The sequence below is a fragment of the Eublepharis macularius genome, chromosome 15, assembly GCF_028583425.1.
Source record: "Eublepharis macularius isolate TG4126 chromosome 15, MPM_Emac_v1.0, whole genome shotgun sequence".
Classification (NCBI taxonomy): domain Eukaryota; kingdom Metazoa; phylum Chordata; class Lepidosauria; order Squamata; family Eublepharidae; genus Eublepharis; species Eublepharis macularius.
The window spans coordinates 57,809,924-57,833,930 of NC_072804.1; the positions used below are offsets into that span (position 1 = coordinate 57,809,924).

Genomic DNA, 24,007 nt, shown 5'->3' on the forward strand with positions numbered 1-24,007 from the left:
TTCTCCAGGACTGTCCGGTGGGGGGGCTTTCCATGCCACGCTGGGGGTGGGGGGGCACATCTTGTGTTTCAGCTGGACATTTTGGCGGTGAGGTGTATTCTTTGATGGTGGTCTTTGGGATTTTCTCGGTCTTTGGCTGTAATGATGATGGCCTCGTTGGGAACTGGGGAGAGGCAGAGAAAATTCTGAAAATAAGTCAGCAAAGGACAGCCCCCACAGTCCAGAAGATTCTGGCTGTGATGGGTGGAACTGGATGGACGGGGGTTCAAGGTGATGAGGAGCAAAAGCGAAGCTCAAAGCTGCCTCCCTCCACCCCAAAGATTTGCACCCTTCCCTGAAACTCTTCAGCCACCTGGCTCACAGCCTTCCTTGGCAACCTTTTGGGGAGCTCTCTGGTCACCGGCGAGCATCTCAGCTTTCTGGCCTGGCTGAGACCTGCTGGGGAGGGGAGAGACACACACGCCACACCCCTGGCTGATTGGATTCCGCTGCTGCTCTGCAGGAAACTTCCCGGGAAGGAAGTGGTGTGCTTTGCCAGGGGGTCTTCCTAGGAAATGGGGGGCACTGCTTGGATGAGATGAGCTTAGGCTGGGCAAAGAGAGATGGGGGGAGGGCGTGAGTCCTGGGGACGGATGCAAGCTACTAACGGGCAGCGCCTTTCTCAGAAAGCTGGTGGCTTCCCCTGCACACTGCAGGGCTCTGGTGCTGGGAAAGAAGGCCTCGGAGGGGCCGTTAACCCAGCGATCGGCTGCGTGTGCCGGCTTTCTGCCCCCCCCCACCCGTGGAGCTTCTGGCTGGGCAGCCAGCAAAACGGGCCTTGCTGATTACGTGGGCCCCGTGCCAGCTTCCTGAAGTTAACGAGACATCCGAAGCAGCGGGGCTTTAAATAAACCCTTTCGCAGGGGGGATGTGGAGCCGGCCTGCAGAGCCCTCCTGCCTTGCGCCTGAGAACGGAGAGCGCGTCAGGGGCTTCAGCGGGAGAGAGCCAGAACCGGGGGTGGGGGTGGGGGGAGCGGTCCATAGGGGGCGAGGCTCAGCCCAGGGCCCGTTTTTCAAGGAGGGCCCTGCCTCTGAACGTGGGGGTTCCAGTGGGGGCTCCAGCATCAGCTCAGTGGGGGACTTGTTGGGAGGCCATTCCGAGGCCCCCTGGGGGCAGCATATTCCGGAGCCATTCCCCTCCCCTGCCAGCTGGTCCCAACCCGGTCAGACTGCCCTCTGGACAGGGCCACCCTGGCTGCGGTCTCCCGGCTGGGCAAGCCCCCCTGCCGCAGGGCTCTGTGGCTTCGGGAACCTGCTTGAAACGGGAGGGGCTGCGTGCATGCAGAGCCCTGCAGGGCCAGTTGACCTGATCCGATCTCCATGCGGGGAATCTCCCCACCCCCACCAAAGGCCCCCCCCTCCTTTGAAGCGAGTGGGTTCGGCTGGAGCCTGCTCTCGGTGGGGGCAAGTGGCACATTCAGGGAGGCTGCTGCTTTCTAGATCAGCCCCAGGAGCGTTCCCGCAACCAGTCCCCTTGCCTGCTGCATCCCAAGTGGTTCAGGACAGCCGTAGGTTGGAGGCTTCCATTCTTTACAACAGTTTCTGTCCATGTGGTCCCGTCACAAACCCGTGGTCATTTTCACCCCACACTGTCATAGTGCCAAAAAAGACGTTTCTGAAGAGGGTGTCGCTGAAGTGGCTGCAGGCCTGTGGGAAGCCACTGACCACAGAGTGCATCGGCCCACAGTTGTGACACTATTGGTGATACAGCCCCACCCCACCCCCGCACAAATAGTTGCGTGTCTGGATTCACCCTTAGAGAAACGCGGCATGTTTTCCGATGTACCCTGGCTGGCTTAAGCCTCTTAGGCCTTTCCGCCCACAGTTTCTTTTTATGAGATCCTTTCCCTGCGATGTTATAGGACCTGCCCACAGCCCCCAACAAAGACCAGCTAGTCAAGTGATTCTTGCCCTCCCCAGGAAGAAGCACGTGTCGGCCATCCTGGATGTGCGGGGCCTGCGGAACCAAGTCCAGCGCCAGGACATTCTGGCCGTGTTGGAGGGCCTGGAGCAGACAGGGGAGGAGGCCTCGCCCTGCCAGGAGCAGGCCTTCTTCACCAAGATTCCCACCAGTGAGGTTTCCTGCCTCCGAGTCAAACTGCACCGCCTTTCGCATGTAGGACACGCCTGCCTCTCTAGGCTGCGCTGGAGGCCCCGGCAGCTGCAGCGGCGGCAGCGGCAGAGACCCAAAGACAACGAGGCTGAATCGCAGGTGTGAGAGCATTCGGCCCACCACGTCTGATCTTCCGTGCAAGCTGCGGGGGCTGCTGGGCAGGTGCCTGGAGCCCCCTGCTGCCTCCTGCTTCCAAAGAACTCTGCGCTCAGAGGGAGGGATGTGAGCACGCTCTCACCCACCCACCTCTCTGGCCTCGGCTGCTTTTCTGGCCCCCCCCCATTAGAGCCAAGAATGACCACAGCAACAATTCACATTACCCAACATAAGGATGGCCAAAAGAACTTGTTAAAGCCTCCTTGGGGGCTAAAGCTGGTGGGGAGGGGGCTGGGGTCCCTCCGACTCAGCAACTGCCGAGTTCCCGAGAATCCAGCCAGGCCTCTTCTGATGAAACGGGAGAGAGGGAAATCTCCGATTTAGTATTAGAATGAGAGGTGGACGTGCCTCCGGAACCAAACTGCCCCCTGCAGCCTCCTGAGGTGCCCCCCCACCCCCGTCATGGAGTTGTCCTGCTTCCAGGTCTACCCCCAGCATCAAAGGGATGGTTGGGGGTTGGGGGGGGCCCTGAGCAAGGCAGCCAGTGGGGGTGGGGGGCACAAGGCATGGTTCAGCTGAAGGGGAGGGAACAAAGAGAAGCCACTTTCGTTGTGTAGAGAAAAATAAACGCATATTAATTTACCCCGTCTTTCCTATATTTTTGGGGTGGGGGAGGTCTGAACTGGCTTCACCTGCTCTCAGCTCTGCCTGCCCCACCGTGGGGGCCAGTTTAAAGGAGATGCTGACGGGCAAACAGTTTCCCCACAAGCAACACCACCTTTCAGTCAGGCCTTCAACAGCCCCAGAACAGCCCTGCTGCTTTGGTGAATGAATGGCCCCAAGGGGTGCCTCTGAGCACATGGGGAGTGTCCCTGTCTCACCTGCCAGCACCCCTGCATCCCTAGGGCTTTGAAGCAGGATTCCCTCTCAAGCTTTTTGCTCCCCAAATTCTCTCTTATTTTGTGGGAATCCAACCAGGGAGAGGAGGGCTGAGGGATGGGGAAGTGAGTGGAGGCGCCCAGTCCCCTCGGAAGCTGCCTGGGGACTGCCCCCCCATCCACCCCCCCCAACAAGGTGGGGGACGCTAAGCCGAGGGGAGCAACACGTCCTAATGACTTTCCCAGCCCAGCATCTTAACAGCTCCCAAGCCGTTTCCTTCCTGCAGGCTCGGCTGGACCCCGCTGCTTCCCCACGCCAGCCAGAGGGGGCCAAGACTCCGTAGGACGGGGAGGGGGAAGAGGCAGACTTCAGGCCTCTCCTCCAAAGGAGGACAAGCCAGGCCAGGACCTAAATGCTTCCCCTGAAATAACTGACAAAGGGCTGCTCTTTTGTGGTACCTGCAATGGGCCACCCGTGGCAGGCTGTGCTACCTTTCTAATGGGGGGGGAAGGCATCTCGGCCCCCCCCCAGCCACTGAGGCAACACTGCTACAGAAGGCCTGACGCAGAATGGCCCTCTGCCACGTGTCACCGGGCGCCATGGAACTGGCCTGGCAGAGGGCCTTGCCTGTTCCTGGAAGCGGCCAGGTGTAGTGAGAACATTGTGGCCAGCGGGGTCTGGTACAAAAGGTTGCACCCGAGAGAGATGGAGCAGCGCGTGCCACTGGCTGGGCTCCATGTGAGCCAAGCCTCTGTCCAGAAAGCATTCGGGCCCCTCAGGGCATGTGCAGCAGGAAGAAGGAAGGGCGGGTGATACAGAAGAGGGTGCCAATGAGCATGTGCAGAGCGCCTTGTCTTTACAATGCTATGAAGGGGCGGCAGACCCAAGGACTCGCTTGGATTCTCAAGGTGCCTACCTGGCGTGTCGAGCCCCTGGCAGAGCCCTGAGGGGCCACAGCCACCCCGGCTGCTCCAAGGGCTGGGGGGGCCTGTTTTGACTGGTGGGGGGGGGGCCTCTGGCTCCAGGGAGCTTTGCGCAGGAAGCCCTGCACTGGAATGGCCTCACGGGGCGATTTTGCCAGCTCTCCTTTTCTCCCCAAAGTTGTGCGGATCCAGTTTTCCAATGCTCCAAACCTGCCCAAATCCTGCTCGGCACACCTCATCCCTCATCCCGCCTTCTCAGGTCCTGACCTGTCCAGTAGCCCCTCCAGAAGTAAACGCTGGTGGCGGGAAAGGGACAGGCCATTTATCCTGCGAGATGTAAACTCTCCTGAAGCCTGAAGAATAGCCGCAGGCCTGGCCAGCCCCCTCCTGCCAACGCAGCCGCCTCCAGGGACCTCTTGGCTGTCCCTCTGCCGAAGGGAAGTGAGACTCGGCCTCCAGACATTTCCCAGAACAGCTCCCACCCCCCCCCCGCCCCGCTTGAAAAGAAAAAAGTCCACATCTTGGAGGCGTTCAATGGAGCTGACTTTTAGGGTTGTAGATGCCATTAAGCGTGGCGGAGCTGATGTAACTTGCTCACAAGCAGGCCTTTTTTTTCTGGGGAAAGAGGTGGTGGGACTCAGTGGGTTGCCAGCACAGGGGGCAACTCCTGGCAGGAGGTGGTGCCCCTGGTACCACATGCGCACGCACAAAGTGTGTGCATGCTCCCAGGACCGCACAATGACGTCACTTTGGGTCAGCTGGAACAAGGGGGGAATTCTTTAAAGTTTAAATTGCCGGCGGTGCAAATGGTCACATGGCCAGTGGCCCCGCCCCCTGATCTCCAGACAGAGGGGAGTTTAGATGGCCCTTTGCACCGCTCCAGTGGCGCGGAGGGCAATCCCCTCTGCCTGGAGATCAGGGGGCGGAGCCACCGGCCATGTGACCATTTCCAAGAGGTGCTGGAACTCCCTTCCACCGCATTCCGGCTAAAAAAAAAGCCCTGCTCACAGGGCTGTTGTGAGATAAAATGGAGGAGACGTGACTGTTGTAAGCAACTTTTGGATCCTGACAGGGCAGGATATAAATGAAGTAAGTAAATACTTATAGAAATTATCTTCTGCTAGCCTCAGTGAAGCAAAGCCCCAAATTTCTAGGATGGGCTGGAGCTCCGCAAGCGGACTTCCGGGGAGAAGGCGCCCCGGCCATTGAAAGAACCAGAAGCAAACTTTTTATTTTCTAAAAAAGTGCAAATCCCCCACTCAGGGAACTCCAGCCTCTGCACCTGAATCCTGCAACCTGCATAAATTATGGAAAATTGAGCAAATGAGCCGAATCTCTGCGACGTGCATAACAGAGTCAGCCATTTAGTTGGGAAAGTCCCGAGGGAAAGCACGGCCATCTCCAGCGGGGAGGGCAGCAGCTCGCGTCCTTGTTGTGAGCTGGGCCTTACGCGCCCGGCCCAGGCCTTGGAGGCTCCCGCTGAAATTCTTCTCCCACTGCGTGGGGTGTGGGGAGGGGCCAGCAAACAGCCGCCTTGCACCAGCCTGGCGGAGCGTGTCCTTGCAACACCCCTGCGGGCTGACATTCTCACCCGCTGTCCGGGGGGCGGCTAGAAACCTGCTTTGAACTGAACGGCGTATAATGCACTCCTGCTTGCCAGCTTTTATTATTGATTTATTCCCTCCAGCTTCACCCCTGGCCTTCTCCCCCGTGAGGACCCAAAACAGCTTGCATTAATCCCCTCTTCTTAGTTTTATCATCACGACAGCCCTGTGATGTAGGCTAGGCTACGAGTGTGTGACTGGCCCGAAGTTACCCAGCGAGCTTCCATGGCAGAGGGTGGGTTCTAATCAGGGTCTGGCCCGACGCTCCAGTCACAGCACCACACCTGACTTTTCAGGACTGTGGATATAAGATGGGACTCACTGGGCACGACCCACCAGGATGGTGACTTATGCGGAACTTCAGTGGCACAACCAGGAACCCCTCCAGAGCCCGCTTGTATCAATGAGGTTTATGCAGGAAAGCTTCCCAGTGGACCAGCCCCCAAACTAGCCGGAAGGATTTACGATGGCCTTTGACTGAAAACTGCCAGAGCTTCGCGCAGACTCACAAGACAAAACAGGGGTCCTCCTAAACTTCCAGCTTGATTAATGCCCCCTTCCAGCTTAATCATGTCCATGAAATGGTAACATAAACATGGAACACTCCGGACAAATCTCCTGGGGAAGGGAGTTCCACAGGTCTTTCCTGAGCCAGTCCTTGGAAATAAACAACACATCTCTCAGCTATTTCTGTCTTTTTCAGTAGACAGCGATATCCATGAATGAGGGGGGGGGGCTATCGCAGCAAAGGAATTGCTTGCAACTGGTGTGTGTGTGTGGGGGGGTGCTGCTGCTGCTAGAAAATAAATGATCCGTCCAGCGCCAAGGAGGAAGAGGCCCCTATAAATAGCTGTCCCACCAACAGCCTCTTTGCGGGGCCAATTCCCTTGGTCGGTCTGGAGGCTGCTGCACAAACTGGCCCCACACATTGGAGTGGTGGGAGGAATCCATTGAGAGATGCCCGAAAGTGGGGTAGGCAGGCCCCCGGGGCATCTGGGGGTCCTTGGGGAAGCCAACGTCCCTTGGTATAGGGGTGCCAGGGGTTGAAGGGCAGCAGCAGGGGGAAGGAAACCTCCCCCAGCCTCCCCATGCTTTGCCACCCACCCTCCCCACGAACAGTGCAGGAGAGGCAAGGAGGTGAGAGGTCAGGGGGATGTTTATTCTCCGGGAAAGGCAGGGAAACGCTCTGAGTTAGAAGTGCGTTTCCTTCCAAACAGGCCTGGCTGCCCAAATGGATGAAATACGGCCCTTGCATGGGGGAGGGGGGAGCAGGCCTGGCCAGCCCTTCAGAGCCTAGGAGGATGCTGACCACATTCACAGGGAGCTGGCTGGAGGCAGTCAACTGTGCATGGGCTGGCGCTCTGCACAGGCTCAGAGACCCTCTGTGTTGTTGCTCCCCTTCCGTCCTGAGCGTGGATCCAGCCCTGGCCACGCTGTCCGTGGGGCAGGAAGTGCGCCTCCTTGCTGCTCCTTTTGGCCTTGAGGGTCTCCCTTTGGCTAAGCAGCAGGAGCCTCTGAGCCCAAGGACGAAGCCCCCCCCCGCCTGCAATGCCCTCAGTGCACCGCCCTCACCCAGCCTGCCTCCTCCGGCCCAAAGGTGGAGTCCAGACATTTGACGAATTATTAAACTGAATACAGAGACATGCGAGGGCCATGTTAGGATGAGGGTCGGGTCAGAAAGCAGGGGGGGGGTGACCAGGGTCCAACTGCAGCTCTAACCCAGTTTCCTGAAACTTCTGTTTGGGAAAGGGTTATTTTAAACTGTCTGCGCTGGATCTCCCCTTCCGGAGAGTGGTGGTGACGCATCTCTGTCCCAGTGAGCAAGGCGCAGGACGCAGCCTTGGGGAAAGAACAACAGCCTTCCTGGTCAAACAGGGAAGGACAGGCAGGCAGGAAATGCTTCATCGGAATGCAGCACTGAGGTTGGGACCGACGGGGCAGTGAGGCGTGGCTGCTGCTGATAGTGCAGGGCAGAAGAGGGGAGCGTTATTCTTACGGCTCTGCATTTCTCCAAGTGTCAGGAAGTTCCAGAGGCAGCCTTTGAGAGGGTCAGTTTCCTTGCTGAAAACAAACAGCCACAATTTATGGCAGTTTTGTCAGATTGCATTATGTGTGCAGAGCAGGGAAGCTGGATGTGGAAGAGGCAAGGCCCTTCCCACCACCACTTCCCAAGGGCCTGGCCAAGGGGCCTGGCGAGTTGGCTGCCTTCACCCCCCTCTGCCCCCTCTGCCCGTCTCCTTCCTTCAGCTCCCCTGCAGGGGCTGATTCGGGAGAACAGCCACCGCAGCCATAAATGACCAGTTCAGCAGGCCAGTCCCCAGGGCCCCGTCGGGAAACATCTTTCCTGGGGATGCTTCTGAATGCTGTGATGCCAAAACCCCAGGTTTGGGGCCGTGGTTTTCTCATCCGGGAGAGAACTGCAGTCACCTCCCCTACCTCCAGCCATATTAATGAAATTTGGCAGAATTGTTACCAGTAATATTGATGCCTGATTTTGCATCAATTATGTAGAAATGGTTTAAAACAAACCAGCCGGGGCCACCAGCAATGAAAGTGGGTGAAGTGGAAAGGCTCACCCGAAGGAGATGGGCACTCCGACCCGCTTCTCTGGCCATGACAACATTTCTCCCTGATCTGGGCAGATGGGAAAGGGGCTTGTCAAGCAGCCCCACCGGCTTCACGCCCTCCCCCTCCAAAAGCTGCCCTGTGCCCTTCCCCTCCACTGGACTGTCTGGCCTAGAGGAAGGGCATGCCCACCAGTCAGCGGGGAGGGACCTGGGAACGGGAGAAGGGGATTTCGAAGGAGGGTGTTTAAAAATGGGATTTGGGTGACTCTGTCCTTGGCTCACCCCACAGCCGCAGGGACGCTCAGAGCTTCCTCCGGAGCAAGCCTCTCACGCTGGGGACGTGTCTCGAAATAGTGCGGGGCTCTTCCTGCTTCCTTGTTTTGTTTCCGGTTCCCAAGCCAGTTGCGGCACCAGCAGGCAGAGGTTTGGGGTGAGAGGGGTGTGTGACTGGCTGCCCTCCAGGGGAATGAAAACACAGCAGCTCTTTCAAGGAGGGAAATCACGGTCCTAGGGTGACACTTCTTGGAAATGTCCCACGGCACACCGAGGAAAGGTGGACAGTCGGCTGGCCATAAATCCCCTGCGTTGGTGGGTCGGTTTATCCTCTCAATGGCAACTCTGACACGGAACCTATCTTAGCTGTGGGGCAGGGGGATGCTTGCTTAATACACATGTATGGATCAACTCATCAGTGGGTCTGGCTTATGTCTCCAAAGCAAAAAAGAGCTGTTCCTTTGAGTCACGCACAAGACTTTGGGTTTATAAACTGCACTCTTCCTTCTGTGTCCCTACAAGGCCTTATACTGAGATATGACAACATGCAAATGCTAGTTTGGTGTAATGGTTATGAGCAGCAGGACTCTAATCTGGAGAGCCAGGTTGGATTCCCCACTCCTCTGCCTGAAGCCGGCTGAGTGACCTTGGGTCAGTCACAGCACTCTCAGAGCTCTCTCAGCCCCACCCACCTCACAGGGTGTTTGCTGTGGGGATAATAATAACATACTTTGTAAATTGTTCTTAGTGGGCATTAAATTGTCCTAAAGGGCTAGATCAAATCAAGCCTGAATCCTCCCTAGAAGCTAAAATGGGGAAACTGAGGCTGTCGTGCTTTGGTCACATCATGAGAAGACAAGATTCTCTGGTAACGTCAATAATGCTAGGAAAAGCGGAAGGCAGTAGGAGAAGAGGAAGAACCAAAATGAGATGGCTGGACTCAATCAAAGAAGCCACGTCCTCCAGTTTGCAGGATCTGAGCAAGTCTGTTAATGATAGGACGTTTTGGAGGTCTTTCATTCATAGGGTCGTCAAAGATCAGGGGTGACTTGACAGCACGTAACACACACACATTATTATTATTACATTTAATCAACCGGCTCCCAGAAAGAGTGCACCTAGAAATTTTCCCAGTCTTCACCCTGCAAGTTTAGTTTCACCTGTGACCGTATGAACATGAAAGGAAAGCCAACAGACGATGAAGGCACAGGGTGTGCAGAGAAACTCTGACAGTCTGAAGTGGGGCACCATCGGCCTCCCTCCCGTCTGCACGCACCGTCAAGTCAGTTATATGCTGTATGAGAAATAAACGCCCCAAAGAGAGAGAAAGTCCGCCACTGCCGATCTCTTGAGCCACACAAACTGCCCTTGTGTGGGAGGGCTGGCCAGCCCAGCCGCATGTCCCTGTGGGCAGCCCAGGGTCTCCAGACATAGCCAGAGTCTTGCAGACCCAGGACACAGTTCCGGGGTAGGATCAGACGACCAGAAGCACGTGGTGTGCGTTCCATGCCAAACCAAACGCAGTGGCCCAACACTGCACCACAGAGAGGCCAGGTCACTTGCAAGGCCCCCCTCTGCCCCTCCCAAAGGCAGCGGAGAGTGCCAGGACAAACATTTTTGCAGGGGGAGATTACAGGGAAGATCACAGGCCCCTCCAGGAAAAAAAGATACTGTTTGATTTCAAAAGCCAGGAAAAAATGCAGTAACAATTGTGTATATAAAAATCTGCTTGGCAAAAACTTCAGTGTCATTAAATCATGAATAAATAGACCCAGTTATCCAAATTTGAAAGAACTACAAACATCTCGCAAGGCTCTCCGGCTCACAGGACATTTCTTTGTACCAAAAACAAACCCTCACAAATTTTGCTAGCAGCACTCGAGGCTGTCAAGGGAAATGTATGGACAGCAAAAAACAAATCCTGACCTCACTGCCCTGACGGCTCAGGCTACCCGGAGCTGGGCAGCTGAGCAGGGTCCCTGCTAGTCAGTGCTTAGATGGGCGGCCATCAGGGGAGGCCGGGTAGCTATGCAGAGGCAGGCCATGACCAACCACCTCTGAATGTCCCTTGGCCGGAAAATCTCAGGCAGGGGCTCCATGAGTTGGCTGTGACTTGATGGCACTTCCCACCACTACAAAACACAAACACGTAAAGAAAGAACTTCACACTACACGGCATAGCTCTGCCCCAAGAGGCAGGAACTACTGGTTCTAGGGTTGCCAACCTCCAGGTGGTGGCTGGAGATCTAGAATTACAACCGATCTTCAGGCCACAGAGATCAGTGCCCCTGGAAAAAATGGCTATTTTGGAAGGAAGGCTCTACGGCATTGTACACCACCTTCTTTCTACAGGCTCTACCCCCAAAAATCTCCAGGAATTTCCCAACCCGGGGCTACCAACCAGAACTGGTTCAGGTGACTTTAAAAGGAAATTAGGCAAATTCATAGGGAAGGAGAGGTCTACCAGCCAGGCAGGCTGGATCCATCTGTGGCGGTGGGGGGGTGGCTGCCCACCTCTTGCTTCCAGGATTTTTCTGCAGGCTCCCGGCTGGCAGGCAGCAATTCAGCCTTGGTCTGACCCCGCCAAAGCACGAGACAACCTCGTTTGTAGCCACAAAATACCTTGAACCAGCCAACCCTGGCCTGTGCGAAATTACCCAGAAAAACCCGAATTGGTTTCGGGGCAAAACTGGCTTTTGACATCCGAACTGCCCAGTGCCGTCACATCGGCGACACCTGGTGGCCATTGGCGGGACTGCGAGGCAATCCACGTGGGAGAATCGCTCTGGCGGCACCCGCGAGCCCCCGCCCTTCCAACCGGCAACAGGCTGTTGATCCGAATCGCCCGGCTGAAGAGTAGCAAAGGGGACGCAATCCCATCTAAGCCCCCCTCCAAGGTCCCCTCATCTTCTCTCCCAGCTCCTCCCTGCATTTGCACCCTTTCTCCCCCGGTGCCACCCTGGCCCTACAATGCTTTGCAGATGCAACCAGGCCTCCCCCTCCCTTAAACACCCGGACTGAGTCTCTCGGCCTGCCCCTCATACCAGGAGATCTGACCCATGGTCCCCTTCCCTTTCCATCTCCCCACAGCCAGAGGCATTTCTGGCAGGGCTGGAACTGGGGAGATCCTGCCAGCTTGCTAGCTGCAGTGGATTACCACCTGGGCGGAGTCTGCTGGCCGAAACTCAGCTGGCTTGGACGGCTTGTTTAAGTGGTTGGGTTGTGAATCAGCAGTCTGCTGGTTCGAATCCCATTACTGCCATGAGCTTAGTGAGTGGCCTTGAGTAAGACACTCCCCTCAGCCCCAACTCCCGAGTTGTATGGTAGGGATAATAATGACACTGATTTTTTCTCTGCTCTGCGTGGGGCACTGATCTGTCTAGAAGACTCGCATGTAAGTGCAGTTAGTATTAGTTGCCCTTGGCTCTTAGCCGATGGCTTGCAGCCTGGGGCCTCCATTGGCCAGACCAGCGAATCAGGCTCTGCCCAGGATGTCCCCCCCCCCATTACTTTGAGCCTCTTGTGGAGAAAAACAGCATGGAAGTGCCGTAATGGACAGACGACGCCTCGGACGTCGCCTCTGGAATGCTAGCTCCCCTGGATCGAAACCCTGGACGGCCTTTTGGACTTTGCTTCTGGGTTATGTGACCTGACCATCAGACTCGGGACCTCACTCGGCACTCTAACCACTGCTCCGCATGGCCCGTCCCCGCGTTGCCAGCTCCGCCTCTGCTCAACTCGGCTGCTCAGTTGCTGCTCCCCGCACCCCCCGCCCTGTCTTTCTGGCAGCGATGATGGCCTCCGTTTCCACTTCTAAGACTAGGCCAGCGAGGCAGAGAAGGAGGCGAGGCGCCCGCCCCCGCCCGGTTCGCTCCGTGGTGCGCGGCCCCTTTAAGGGCTCGGGCGGTACCAACTCCGCGGCCCCGGGGGCACTGACGTCATCGCGCGGGGCGGTCCCGAGCGAGCGGCCCCCCTCCCGGCGCTCGATGGGTCCGTCCAGAGGCGAAGCCGGAAGCGGCCGCGGCGCGGGAGACGCACGTGGGATGGAGGCGCCCGAGGGTGAGCCCGGCCGGCCGGGTGACCCCCCCCCGCTCCCTCCCTCCCTCCCTCCCTGCCGGCCGCCCTCGGGGTTGCGGGGGCGCCTCCGGCCCCGCGGGGAGACGGCCCAGCCAGAGCTGGAGCGGGGGGCGGGGACCGGGGCGGGGGCCCCGACGAGGCAGCTGCGGCCGGGCCGGGCCGGGCCGGGCGCTCTGCCGCCTCCCTGCAGCCCGGGGCGCTCCCCTCCCCGGCTGACGCCTCCCTCTCTCCGCAGGGCCTCGGCGCTTCAAGCCCCCCCCGGATTTGGCGGCCGCTCCTTTCTGCCCGGGGCCGCCCTTCGTCGAGGAGACGCTGCGGGGCCCTTCCAAGCAGCTGTGGCTCATCCGAGCGCCCGCCGCCTTCGGCCCGGAGAGGTTTGTGGCGGCCGGGGCGGGGCTGTTCTGCAGAGCGGGGGCTCCGCGTGGCGGAGGGGGGCGCTCTGCAGTGGGGCAGCTCGGGGGCCCGTCGCCCGTGGGTCTGGCTCCGGCGGGGCGGGGGGAGAGGAGGGCGGCGGCGGCGGCGGCGGCTGCTTTGGGGGGCGCTTGTGACGGCGGGCCTGCTTCTCCCCCAGCCTCGATGGCCACATCGTGCCCCTGCGGGGCCTCCAGACCCTGAAGGCGGTTCAGCTGGACGGGACACAGAAGGTCTTCAGCATTCAGAGGACCTTGGAAAATTTGAACTGTGCTCACCTGCTGGCCCCTTCAGGACGGGTGGACCAGCTCACCTGCTGTCCCCCTTTCAGCGGCTCTCTGAGTATCTGTGAAAGATACGGGGACCCCGGTGGCCACCAGCCCCTTTTCCCCGTGGCAGCCAGACCCACTCCGCAGATCCCAGCAGGCCTCAAGCAACGCTTCCTGCCCTTTGGAAGCCACCCCAGGAGAGCCCCGCTGCCCGAAGCCACAGAGGAGCCTCCCAGGAAGAAGAAGAAGAAGAAAAAGAAGGGCTCTGAAGAGCTGCCGCCGCCTCTCTTTGGGACGCCTTTGGGGGAAGCCACGGGGGCCGGTGAGGCAGAATGCCAGCACGCGGAAGAGGGGGCAGCTTGGTGGGCCATCAGCCACCCTGCAGAGGCCCAGCCATGCCCCACAGCCTTTGCCAAGGGGAGTCTCCTCGCTGGCAAAGTGGAGGAACCAAGTCCCAGAAGCAAGAAGAAGAAGAAAAGGAAGGAGGATGGAGAAGTGCCGCAGGAGGCGGGGGGAGAGGCAGAGGGGCTGCAGGAGCCAGGCTCCTCCAATCACCAGCCCTGGCTGGAAGGGAACTCTGATCCCGGTGTAGGAGAGCGCAGCCTCCCGGGGACGGAGGAAGCGGCCCAGGACACACGCAAGGGAAAAAAGAAAGGGAAGGATGTGACCAGCAATCTTGTCATCAAGGAAGAAGTGGCTGAGGTGTTGTGGGACTTCAGTGGCCTAGTGGCCACCCCAGAGAGTGAGCTGGTCTTGGCAATGGAGGGACCTGGGGTGGGTAGCTCTGCTTACAAGGCCAAGAAGAAGAAGGAGAAGAAGAAGGAGAAGCCAGAGGAGACAGCCCAGGAGCTGGAAGGGTGGCCTGCCCAGCAGGAGCCTGGCGTCATAAAGCAGGAGCTGGGGGGCTGGGCTCAGCTCTGCACCCCTCCAGAGGCGGGAGGAGGGCAAGAGGCAGAGCCTGGCCTGGAGGGACTGAGCCGAAGGCACAAGAAAAAGAAGCATCATCATAGGCGGGAGGCTGCCGAGGAGGGGCTGGCCTGGCCAAAGCAGGAGCAGGGGAACTCCTAGGTGCAGGAGCATCGCAGCCCAGACCACGCAGGGAAGGAGGGCCCAAGACTTCACCTTTGCTTGGGTCCCACCTGTTCATGGAGCTGAGCATGGGGCATGGAACATTCTGCTAATGCAAGAGACTGCACATTGGTGGCAGGCTCTTTGCGCCAGAGGAGCGCATTGCTGTGAACAGAATGGGATCCAGTCCCTTGTATTTTTTTTTTAAAAGAACCCCTTCCCCGTGAGGACCGTTTTGCCAGCTTGCCTGGTTTGGGGGGTTTGTCCTAAGCTTTTAAGGCCTGAATAGTACTTGTTGAGAGGGTGTGATCCTCTCCTCTCTTCGTGCCTTCAAGCAGGTTACACTGGTCTTGGGCAGAGCTGGCCCATGTTGTACCCTCTTGTCTTTTTATAAAATGCCAGTTGCAAAAGCTGCTTGGTCTGTGGTGTTTCGCTTGTGTTCACAGGGCTGTCCAGTTCCAGTTTGTGTCCTTGGGAGGTGCTCTCTGTGAACTGCTCCTGACTGCCTCCTGCAGAGACTGCTCAGGGGCAGTTCCTTATTTGTGGGCTCGCTGCTGGGATTCTGGGGGAGAGCTTTGTGCACACTCCTCCCTGCAGGCATGCACAAAGCACAGGTGGCCAAGAGGGGTGACCGGCTGCCCTTCCCATGGGGCTGCTCTGGGGTGCATCTGCACTTGGGAGCTAAAGAGGGACCCGGGAGCTGGGCACTGCTGGCTTCCTCTTGCCAGGGTACCCCTCCCATGCTTTTGCCCCAGAGAAAGAACAGGCTGTCTCAGGGAGTTTGTCACTTGTGCTCCTTTTATTGCAAAGTGCGATGTATTTTATTTAATCTCCATTGGCCACTGGCAGAAGGCGGCTTCTCTCCCCTTCCAGGAGTAGTTAGTATCCCGCGAGGCGTTGCAGGCAGGCACCGCTGCCCCCAGCGCACACACCTTCTGTTCCTCACTTGACTGGTCTAGTCTGGCCAGGAAGCCCTCTGCTCATTTGGGGACTTTGAGAAACGGCTCATGAAGGACATCGAAAAGCCTCTTGGCCTGGGAGAAAAGCTGGGCGTGAGAAGCAGAGGCAGGAAAGGGGGGGGGGAGCGTATTGCCTTGAGCTTTCCCAATGCAACACAGGCAGGGCCGCATCTCTAGCCCAATTTTTTCTTCTGCAGTAACTGCAAGAAAACCAAGTTTGGATCAACCAAATTGGTGTGGGAGGGGTGGGGTGTTAACACCCCCTGGGGCCACGCTCTTGTTCTCAAGATACCACCTTCCCAGTGTTTTATGCCTCCTTGGGGGTAATCTGCAGGCACAGTAGGGGGGTCATCTCTGTGTTTTCCCCCATTGTGTGTGTGTGAGGGGGGAAACTGCTGCTGCTTATGAATGGAAAGTGGACTGGAGAGCCAACGGGGTGGATCTTTGAGGGTCTTGTTGAAGTTGGCCCTAAGGTGCCTCTTTCTTCTCGCTCCTAGCCCCTTCAGCTGTTGCCCACCTTCTCTGAAGTCCCCCTCCCCAGTCTCCTGCTCTAAGTGTGCTTGACTTTCCACCCTAAGATTCCCAAGTCTACTCCAGCTCTGCTGGCAGAAAAATATGGGAGTCTGGACTGTGCAGGCTAAAGATCAGCCCCTTACGAAGCAGCTGCTGACGTGCTGTCCAGTTTCGGCTTCATCTCATCCTCTTCCATCTCACAAGTATTCCAAGCTCCAGCTAAGTCACAAAGGCCAGAATCTTTCCACCATTCCCAGAGGGCTTTTAAAGCACCCTGTCCTCCGAGTGGAGAGACTGATGGACTTGGGGGCCAGGGCCTGTGTTCCCCGCTTACCTTTTGGGGCCCAATCCCTGGGCAGAGGGACAGCTCTTCCCTGGAAGCTTCGCCTATGCTGGCCAGAGACTGCAAGGCAAAAGAAGAACCTGACATGAAGGAGGGCCGGGAAGGGAGGACCCAAATGTACTTTCAGAGTTCTGGGAAACAACAGGAATTCTTATACTGGGAGGTGGGACAGAGATTGTCCTAAAGAAATAAATACAGGATAAATGAGAGACTTTCTGGAAGTGACTGATAAGGGCTAAACCAGGACTCAGTGTGCCCAGGGCTTCGTTCTGGAACTTATTCTAAGGGCAGTGACTTGGTCCTAGCATGTGAAAACTTAATGCACCACAGACAGCCTCATTCGCTTGGCATCCCCCCCCCCTTTCTGGGCTCAAAGGGGTGGCCGTGAGGGTCCAAAGGCGGCACGTGTTCCCAGGGGCTTCATGTCTGGCGTCTTCTTTGGCAATGAAGTGTGTAGCAGGGGCTGATGCCTGGGAGGAGACAATGGAGACCGGATGAGTCTGAAAGGGGAGGCACGCAGCATGCAGTCTGTCCCTTTCTGCAAGGCACTCGCTGGCCTGCGAGAGGAGGGAAGGGTTTCCCCTCTATGCCCATTCCCTGAACAAAAGGAAGCTGCTCACTCCAAAAGTGGAGAGGAGGCTCAGTGTGTCGGTCTTGTTCACTGATTTCACGCTGGTCAGGCAGTCTGTCACCTGGAAAGAGAGATCAGAACAGCCTCAGCGCCTGACCTCTGGCAAAGCTTATCTTACCTCAAAAACTTAAAATGCTGAATTCTTGGCGAGAAATCTGGCACTTGTTTAGTAGGTCTCAGAGAGGAAGAAAGGCTAAGCAGGGTTTAATGGGTGACGGCAAAAGCTGCTGCTTTTGGAGACACGAGGGAGAGAGCAAGGCATCAGGCCTTCTGGGCAGCCTCCCCCTGTCGAGTCACATGGACCCATCTTGTGGGAAGTGGCAACAGATGCAGGGCAAGGTTAGAGCTGAAGTAGTGGAGCTGGGGAGGCCAGAGTGGTCAGAAGAGCAGCCGGCTCCTGGGCCAGGCCCCAAGCTCCTTTGCCGCAAAGGGGCTCTTACTCGTGACAGGTAATTCTGGTCCACCTTCTCCTTCAGCAAGTCTGCAGGCTTCTGTTCGTAGGCCTTGTAAGTTTCAAGGTAGCGTCCAGCTTCCTCTGGGCTACAGGTTGGAAAAGAAATTCACAGCTGAATCCAGTTCAAGATATCTTCCCTGGGGTGTTCCACATCTTATGTGCAGCTCATCGGAATACAGTGTTTCCCTGGTGGGGGAAAGCACAGCCCCTAGGGCCATTTCAGGCCAGGAAAATGGTGTGTGTGTGTGTGTGGGGGGGGGCGGAATAGACCCATCTGCCTATACACCACGGTGCCAATCAGAGCTGAGCTTGCACCTGCCTGAAAACCCAGTAAATGAATTAAGCACAGAACTCAATGGGCAGACATAGGGAGGATGCGAGGGAAATGCATGCCTCCAGTGCCCAGCGGGCAGGATGAGGTTGGGAAAGTGCTCTTCTCGCCCCCGCCCCAGCCCACTGGCCATCACAGCTCCTCTAGTGGTTGCACGGACAATCTCCCCTCATCCACTACCGCCAAAGTTTTTGTCCTCACCTCCACGCTAGGATCAGGGTGCAGTCTGCCAGGATGCAAATCTTTGCCAGTTCCTTCAGTGCCTGGTGCGGGTCTTTCTAAAGGAAGCAAGCGGGCAAACTCAGCCAACCAGGTCTGAAGGAGCAGGAAGGGGAGGAGGGTCCGTGGGAAGAGCCGGGAAAGAGGTTCCAGCATAAGCCCAGTGCAACTGCAGCCCAAGGAAGGAGGCGGGGGGGGGGGCTGGAATGCAGAGGCGAAACGGGGCCGTGGAAGTCATCGCAGCTGGTAGGTCCAGCTGCAGGAGAGAATGAGCGAGGAGGAGGAGGTGGGTGGGTGGGGCTGGGGTCTCACCACATCAACCTGAAGCAGAAGAACCTGCAGCATGTATGTCTTGCCTAGCGTCCGAAGGCGTTCATGAATGTAACTGGGCTTCAGGTTGTGGTAGCGGAGGCTAGAGAGAGCGAGAGAGAGAGAGAGCGAGACTAGTGAGGGAATGACCATGTGTGTGCGTGTCCCGCCTAACGAGGACCGAGTTCCTGCATCTCGGGAAGTCCCCAAAGCTGCGGTGGGCACAGTGCAATACTGGTGACCGCCCCACAAAAAGGGTTAGGAACAAAAAGTATTTATTACTATATATACCTGTACCTTGTATGTGAATTTAAAATCCCCCCCCTTATTTTTCTGGTGGCAGGGGGGGGTGGGGACTGCTTTCCTTGCAGGTAAAAAGGGCATCTTGTTTGTCTCAGGTGTCACAAGAGTCTAGTCTGGGTTTGGTCCTTGCTGCAACAAACTGGGTTTCAGGGAAGGACTTTGCTCTCCTTACAGGGATGCCAACTGGCACTCGAGGGCCCCTCTACTGAAATGGCACGTAATGGTGCCAGCTGCCGAGCCAGACCAGGGACGCACACCCTCCCCCCGGGTGCGGCCAGACTGACTGGCCAAGGCACAGCTCCCCGGCTCCTGAACCCAGAGCGGCTCTTCTCGGAGAGGACGCTTCACTGTGCCCAGTGTGAAAAGGCATCAGGGAAACGGCCTGCCTAGGTACTGGGGCTTTAAGAACGCAACGTTTTAAAATCTCGTCTCTCTCTCCCGGTCCCTGGATCTGTGAATCTGTTACTGGGACGGTGGGACCTTTACTCTGCTGGTGGTAAATCCACAAACATTCCAGTATCAGGGTGCTGATGCACAGCTGAACAAACCAGGTTTGACTAGAGAATCCTCACTCAAGAGGGGCTGCTTGCTCTTGGTGGGGAGGGAGGCAGCAAAGAAGAGTGCTGAAGAGGCAAGTGGCAGAGCTGAATTTCATGCCGTTTCAATGGAAACCAAAAACGCCTTATTTTAGAGAGGCAGCCAAATGACTGCTCAGGGACAGCTCTTGGGGTGTGTGTGTGTGTGTCAGTGTGTGCAAATTCTCACCTCAGAAAAAGGGCGCAGGTGCTCTGGCCCAGCACATAATCTGGGACAATCTCGCCAAACTCCCACGGCACGTTGCGGACAAACTTCAGGATGGGGTTCCCCCTCTGAAAAAAGAAAGGAAGCCCAGTTGGTGGGGAAGAAGGGAGGTAAAGGAGGCACACGGCCACCAGATCGGGATCACACCGGAAGACGAGCACCCACAGGACAGGGAGTAAACGTGGCCTGACGACATTTTTGACATGAGCTTGGTCTCTGCTGGAACATTTTCAACATTCCTCCTACAACCAGAAGGCCTTCAAAGACTCAGGCTCAGCCGGACCCAAATGAACCACTGGCAAAGATAAGATGGCCTCTGATCACATCCAGAGTGCTTCCCCCTCATGGCTAAGTAGCCAGAAGGTTTTAATGATAAGAGATGAATGATTTCGAAGCAAGCTTGACTCTGAGGCTTGAGACTCAGGCCTGCCACGGTGGGGCCTCTGGTAGTTTTGAATGCCTGTGTAGCTCACACACCCCGCGCAGCATTTGGGAGCGAGAATTCATCCCCAGAACCTCTTGCCATTAACGGCCACTTGACTGGTGAGGCAAAATCAGGTTTCTTTTTCACCACCATCAGAAATGCCCAAGTGGGTGGTGAGGCAGGGGATCCCTTCTGTTCTCACCTGGCGAGGGCTGACGATGATGCAGTTGTGTTTGGCTCCTGGTTTTGGAATAGGGTTTGGGGGCGATTCTTTGTCTTCTGGTTTCCTCTGCATGGACAGGGAGTTGTGGGTTTTGGTGGCTGCTGCAGTCACAGCTGCTGCTGGCTTTGCCTGAGGAGCCACGGAGGCCGCTGCTTGCCCCACAATATAGTCTGCATAGGTGGTCCCATCTGGGGCTTTGGGGGCTGGTGAAGGACTTGATGTACAGGAGGGCTTGAAGAGCAGTTGTGCCTGGAAGTGGGAGAACAGAGCTGGAAGGGGATCTGGAAGCAAATTTAGAAGGCCTGCTATGGTGGCTTGGGGACAAAGAAGGCCCCCAGACAGACATTGTCTCAACTCCCACCCCACGCCTGCCATACCGGGGCCAAATTGTTCTCCTCATCTTGTGTCTTCATGGTGAACTTCCTCCTCCCTCCAGAGGTTGTCCCAGATGCTGGAGGCTCCATCTCTACAGTTCCTTGAAAGAGTCGAGAATGAACCTCTCAGGACTGCCTTCCATTTTGCTGTGTAACAGCTGCATATAACTCTGTGCTGACACACCTGGAGAAGCATATAAAGTTGCCTTCTTCTGAGTTGGACCTTCTAGCTCAGGGCTGTATGTACTGACTGGCAGCAGCTCTCTACAGTCTTAGGCATGGACAGGTGTTTCTCAGTGTATGTTGGAACTGAACCCTCTGGCATCTTCAGACTATGACCCTAACCCATGTCTAGACGCTTTCTAGGTTTTGGGGAAATCTCTGTGTGGAAGCTAGAATTGCACAGTGTGTGCTTCCTGACCTGTTTCAGGATGCTCCTTATATGTCAAAAGGGAATCACAACAGCTGATGGCATCGAATGCTTAGGAAACCTCTGCTTACTCAAAAGAGAAATTGCCAGTAATAAAAGGTTGACAGTGCAGAGGTCAGCTTAGTTTTTTTAAAAAAAAAATCTATGGGTCAAACAGTAGAGGGAAAAGACACAAGCTGGAGAATGCTGAAAGCAGTGGATTAGGCAGCTAGGAGGGAAGCGGGGAAGGAAGGATGCCAAAGAGGCAATGATGGAGCAGAATACATGTTAGTTGTTAGCCAGTGTTGTTTTATTTTAACTTATTTTCTTTAATATGAAAGTTATACTTCCCGGAGTCCTTTTTTCAGTCTAAAGCATTCCTCAACAGAGCTGACCTTGCCATGCTGACATGAAGCAGCAAGTCCCAGACTCCAACTATTGCAACATGCTGCCCTTGAAAGACAACTTGGAAGCTGCAATTGGTATCAAATGTAACTCTCCACTTTCTACCTGGGTCAGGATACAAGGATCGTATTTAGCTTGGATTACAGCAACTGCATTGGCTAGCAATCTGCTCCAGGGTTCAGCTCAAGATGTCGGTAAAAGCCTTTCACACCCTGGACCCCAACACTGCCCCCTGGCCTCTCAGGATCAGCTCCACATCTCCAGTGGCAGGCTCCTGCCATCAAACCACATTTGCAACTTCAGCAAGAGGGCTGGGGGGGGGGGTTGCACTTCCATATCAGCAACTTTATTTAGCTTTTGTAAATTTCACAGGACCTACCTTTTAAGGCCAGGTTTTAATCTATGAAGGGAATGATGTAACCTTTACAGTAAGCACTTCCTGCCTGGGTTTTTTGGTAAAAGCATTAATGACTGACACTTGATTATAACTTTGTTTTTAGGCCCTTTTGGTGCAAAGAAACATGGAATAAACACACTTAAATTAACACAGTTTAAAAAAAAGCAAGCACATCTAAGATTTTCTTAGCATTTTCTCAGCTTTTCTTCAACTCCCTTGGATTTCTGATGGGGTTAAATCTTGGCAGATTTGCATGTGTATGATAAATAATAATAATAATCCCTGGGACCGTGTTTACTGAAATATCCTTGACATTGGCTGGCCAGGTCCGCGCTGTGTAGTCCGCCTCCAGTCTCAGGGAAAGGCGGACTATACACGATGGCGGAATCGATAAAAATAAAACAATGATACACCAGAGCGGGGAGGGGGGCGCTCTCGAGGGGCCCTGCAGGGGGCGGCCCCCAACCTCCCCGCAGAGCCCTGGGCGGGCGGGGGGCACCCCGGGCGGGGCGGAACTGGGCGCCTCCCACCGGCAAAAGCTTCCCGGCCTTCGGGCAGCACGTCCGGGGTCACGACCTCTGGCCCGCCCCTGTTGCGGGTCAGAATCCCCATGGCAACAGAGGTCGTCTCCGCCTCTTCCTTCCGATTGGCTGTTGCTAGCCAAGGCTTACCTGCATCTAGCGCATGCGCACCGGCCCCTGCGGGGGGGGGAGCCGCCTCTAGAGCAGCGGCACCATAGCGTTGGATGCGTGCAGCCCAGAGCGGCCGGTCGAGGCTTTTGCCGTCGCCGCCCGATCCCGTGGAGTAACGGAGGCGTGGAGGGAGAGAGGCCGGCCTGCCTGCCGCCGCCTTCGGAGTCCTTAATGGAGCCCGGGCACGTCGGCCCCTCTAGGCACGCCTACTCTTTAGCCCTCCTGCCGCTTCCCCCCGACTCTATGGTTACGGAGCGGGGTCAGAAAAAGTATGGTTATGACGGCCGGGGAGCGAGAGGAAGGCCCGCTTCCGCCTGCTGAGGCCACTCTAGCCTCTCCATGTCTTCCCTTACTTCCGGGCCGAGACAGGAAGCGCCTCTGGCCCGGCACGCCCCCTGTGGCGGGAAGGCGCGTTGCGCCTCCCGCCCGGCCCTTCGGAGGGATGTTGGGGAGGGGGAGCGCCGCGGCTGCCGCCTCTGGGCGGGGGAAGCAGGGGAGGGGGCATGGGAGGCCGGAGACCCCCCCCCCAACAGCCATTCCCTCCTGGAGGCCGGAGCTCTGCAGCTTGCAATTCCGGGAGATCTCCAGCCTCCACCTGGAGAATGGCAACCCTAGCCTGGGCCTCACTCGTCTCCGCTGTGCAGCCTCCCCCTGCAGCTCGACTGCCGCTGCTTCCAAGCCGCAAGGGCCGGCCGACCCCCCAGCAGGGTGCAGTCCCCAGAACTGCCCCTGCAGGCAGAGAAGCCCGCGTCGCCCGGGCAGCGCCCCTTCCCCATCACCGAGCACAGCAGAGAGCCCAACCAGTGGCGCCCGCAACCAGCCCGCCGCCACCCTTCGTTTTCGCTCTCTCATCAGGGTCACGTCCCTCTCTTCAACATAAAATGCAGCTGCGGGGGGGGGGCAGCCTGGGCATGCCCAAGCCGCCCCCACCCCCAGCCTGGGCAAAGTGCTGCACGGAAACAGACTTGGAAGGGCACACCAGGGTCATCTAGTCCACCTCCCCGGTATAAGACAAATTCACACCTACCTTCCCTCCCCGCCCCGCAGTGAGCCCTGCTCTGTGCCCAAAGGAAGGCAAGAAAACCAGCATCCCTGGGGCAATCTGGCCTGGAGGAAAATTCCTTCCTGATCCCAAAGCGGTGATTACCCTGGGCATACAAGAAAGAGCCAGGCAAGCCGAGCCCCGGCTCATCCCTTCCTGCCCTCCCTCTCACCATCGGCCTGGATTCCTACTGAGTCACAGGTGAATTGTAAGTTCCTTCTGCCTACTTGCCCTCCAAATCTCCCATCCGACTCCTGCACAATTGCTTCCCGTTCCCAACCACAACACTGGAGAATCCTTGTCATTTTGGGGGGTTGTGGGGGAGGGGGAGAACGCTCACACTGCTTGTCACAGGGCAGCAAAACCACTCGCCCTCTCTATTACCGTTGTCACCCGTGGCTTTAAAGGGAGGGAGATGCCGGTCCTGTGCAGAACAGAACTTGTTTCTGAGCAGAGGAGGAGGAAGAGGTGGCTGAGGGTTCCCAGCACTGCTGTGTTTCTGGGGGAGTGAAGTCCTAGACAAAGCACAGCCACAGTTTCAACCCTTCCAGTGGACTGCATGGAAAGGGGGGGGCACATGGCTTGCACAGCCATGACTCCTGCATGGTTGTTAGGAATCCTCACACAGGGGTCTTGCTCTCCTGGCAGAAGGGATCCCGCCTGCACAGCAAAGAGTCTTTGCTCAGCTATGCAGGTGGTTATAGTTTAGATGTGTCATTCCCTGCCTGTAAAATGGGAACATTAATGCTGTCCCTCTCAGGGCTTCTCAATTGAAATTTGTAACACTTGTAGTGAATACAAAGTGCTTATTGAAATAACAAATACACTTATAGTAATTGTTAAAATGGGGGAGGAGAGG

At 56.8% G+C, this 24,007-nt stretch overlaps 3 protein-coding genes across 6 annotated transcripts in view; 2 read left to right on the forward strand and 1 right to left on the reverse strand.

Annotated features, from left to right (window-relative positions):
- EXOC3L2 (exocyst complex component 3 like 2) overlaps positions 1–2,890 on the forward strand; it is a 29,632-nt gene extending 26,742 nt beyond the window's left edge. For all 4 annotated transcript variants that reach the window (XM_054999836.1, XM_054999835.1, XM_054999838.1 and 1 more), the window contains exon 12: positions 1,960–2,890. In XM_054999836.1, coding sequence (XP_054855811.1) covers positions 1,960–2,257 — 298 coding nt within the window. In that variant the 3' untranslated portion in view covers positions 2,258–2,890. The remainder of the gene's footprint in view (positions 1–1,959) is intronic.
- Positions 2,891–12,487: 9,597 nt separating this feature from the next.
- On the forward strand, positions 12,488–14,723 carry POLR1G (RNA polymerase I subunit G). Its single transcript, XM_054999547.1, has 3 exons — positions 12,488–12,553; positions 12,807–12,945; positions 13,143–14,723. Exons 1-3 carry the CDS (start codon positions 12,538–12,540, stop codon positions 14,317–14,319), a joined length of 1,332 nt encoding a protein of 443 aa, XP_054855522.1. The 5' UTR covers positions 12,488–12,537; the 3' UTR covers positions 14,320–14,723.
- A 373-nt stretch (positions 14,724–15,096) lies between these two features.
- ERCC1 (ERCC excision repair 1, endonuclease non-catalytic subunit) lies at positions 15,097–22,287 on the reverse strand. The gene is made up of 10 exons (XM_054999331.1): positions 22,086–22,287; positions 20,207–20,304; positions 19,809–20,078; positions 19,147–19,250; positions 18,082–18,181; positions 17,752–17,828; positions 17,206–17,305; positions 16,755–16,826; positions 16,126–16,194; positions 15,097–15,353 (listed from the first exon to the last, which is right to left on the reverse strand). The coding sequence occupies exons 2-10, from the start codon at positions 20,291–20,293 to the stop codon at positions 15,300–15,302; spliced, it is 933 nt and encodes a 310-aa protein (XP_054855306.1). The 5' UTR covers positions 20,294–20,304; positions 22,086–22,287; the 3' UTR covers positions 15,097–15,299.
- Between the last annotated feature and the right edge of the window lie 1,720 nt (positions 22,288–24,007).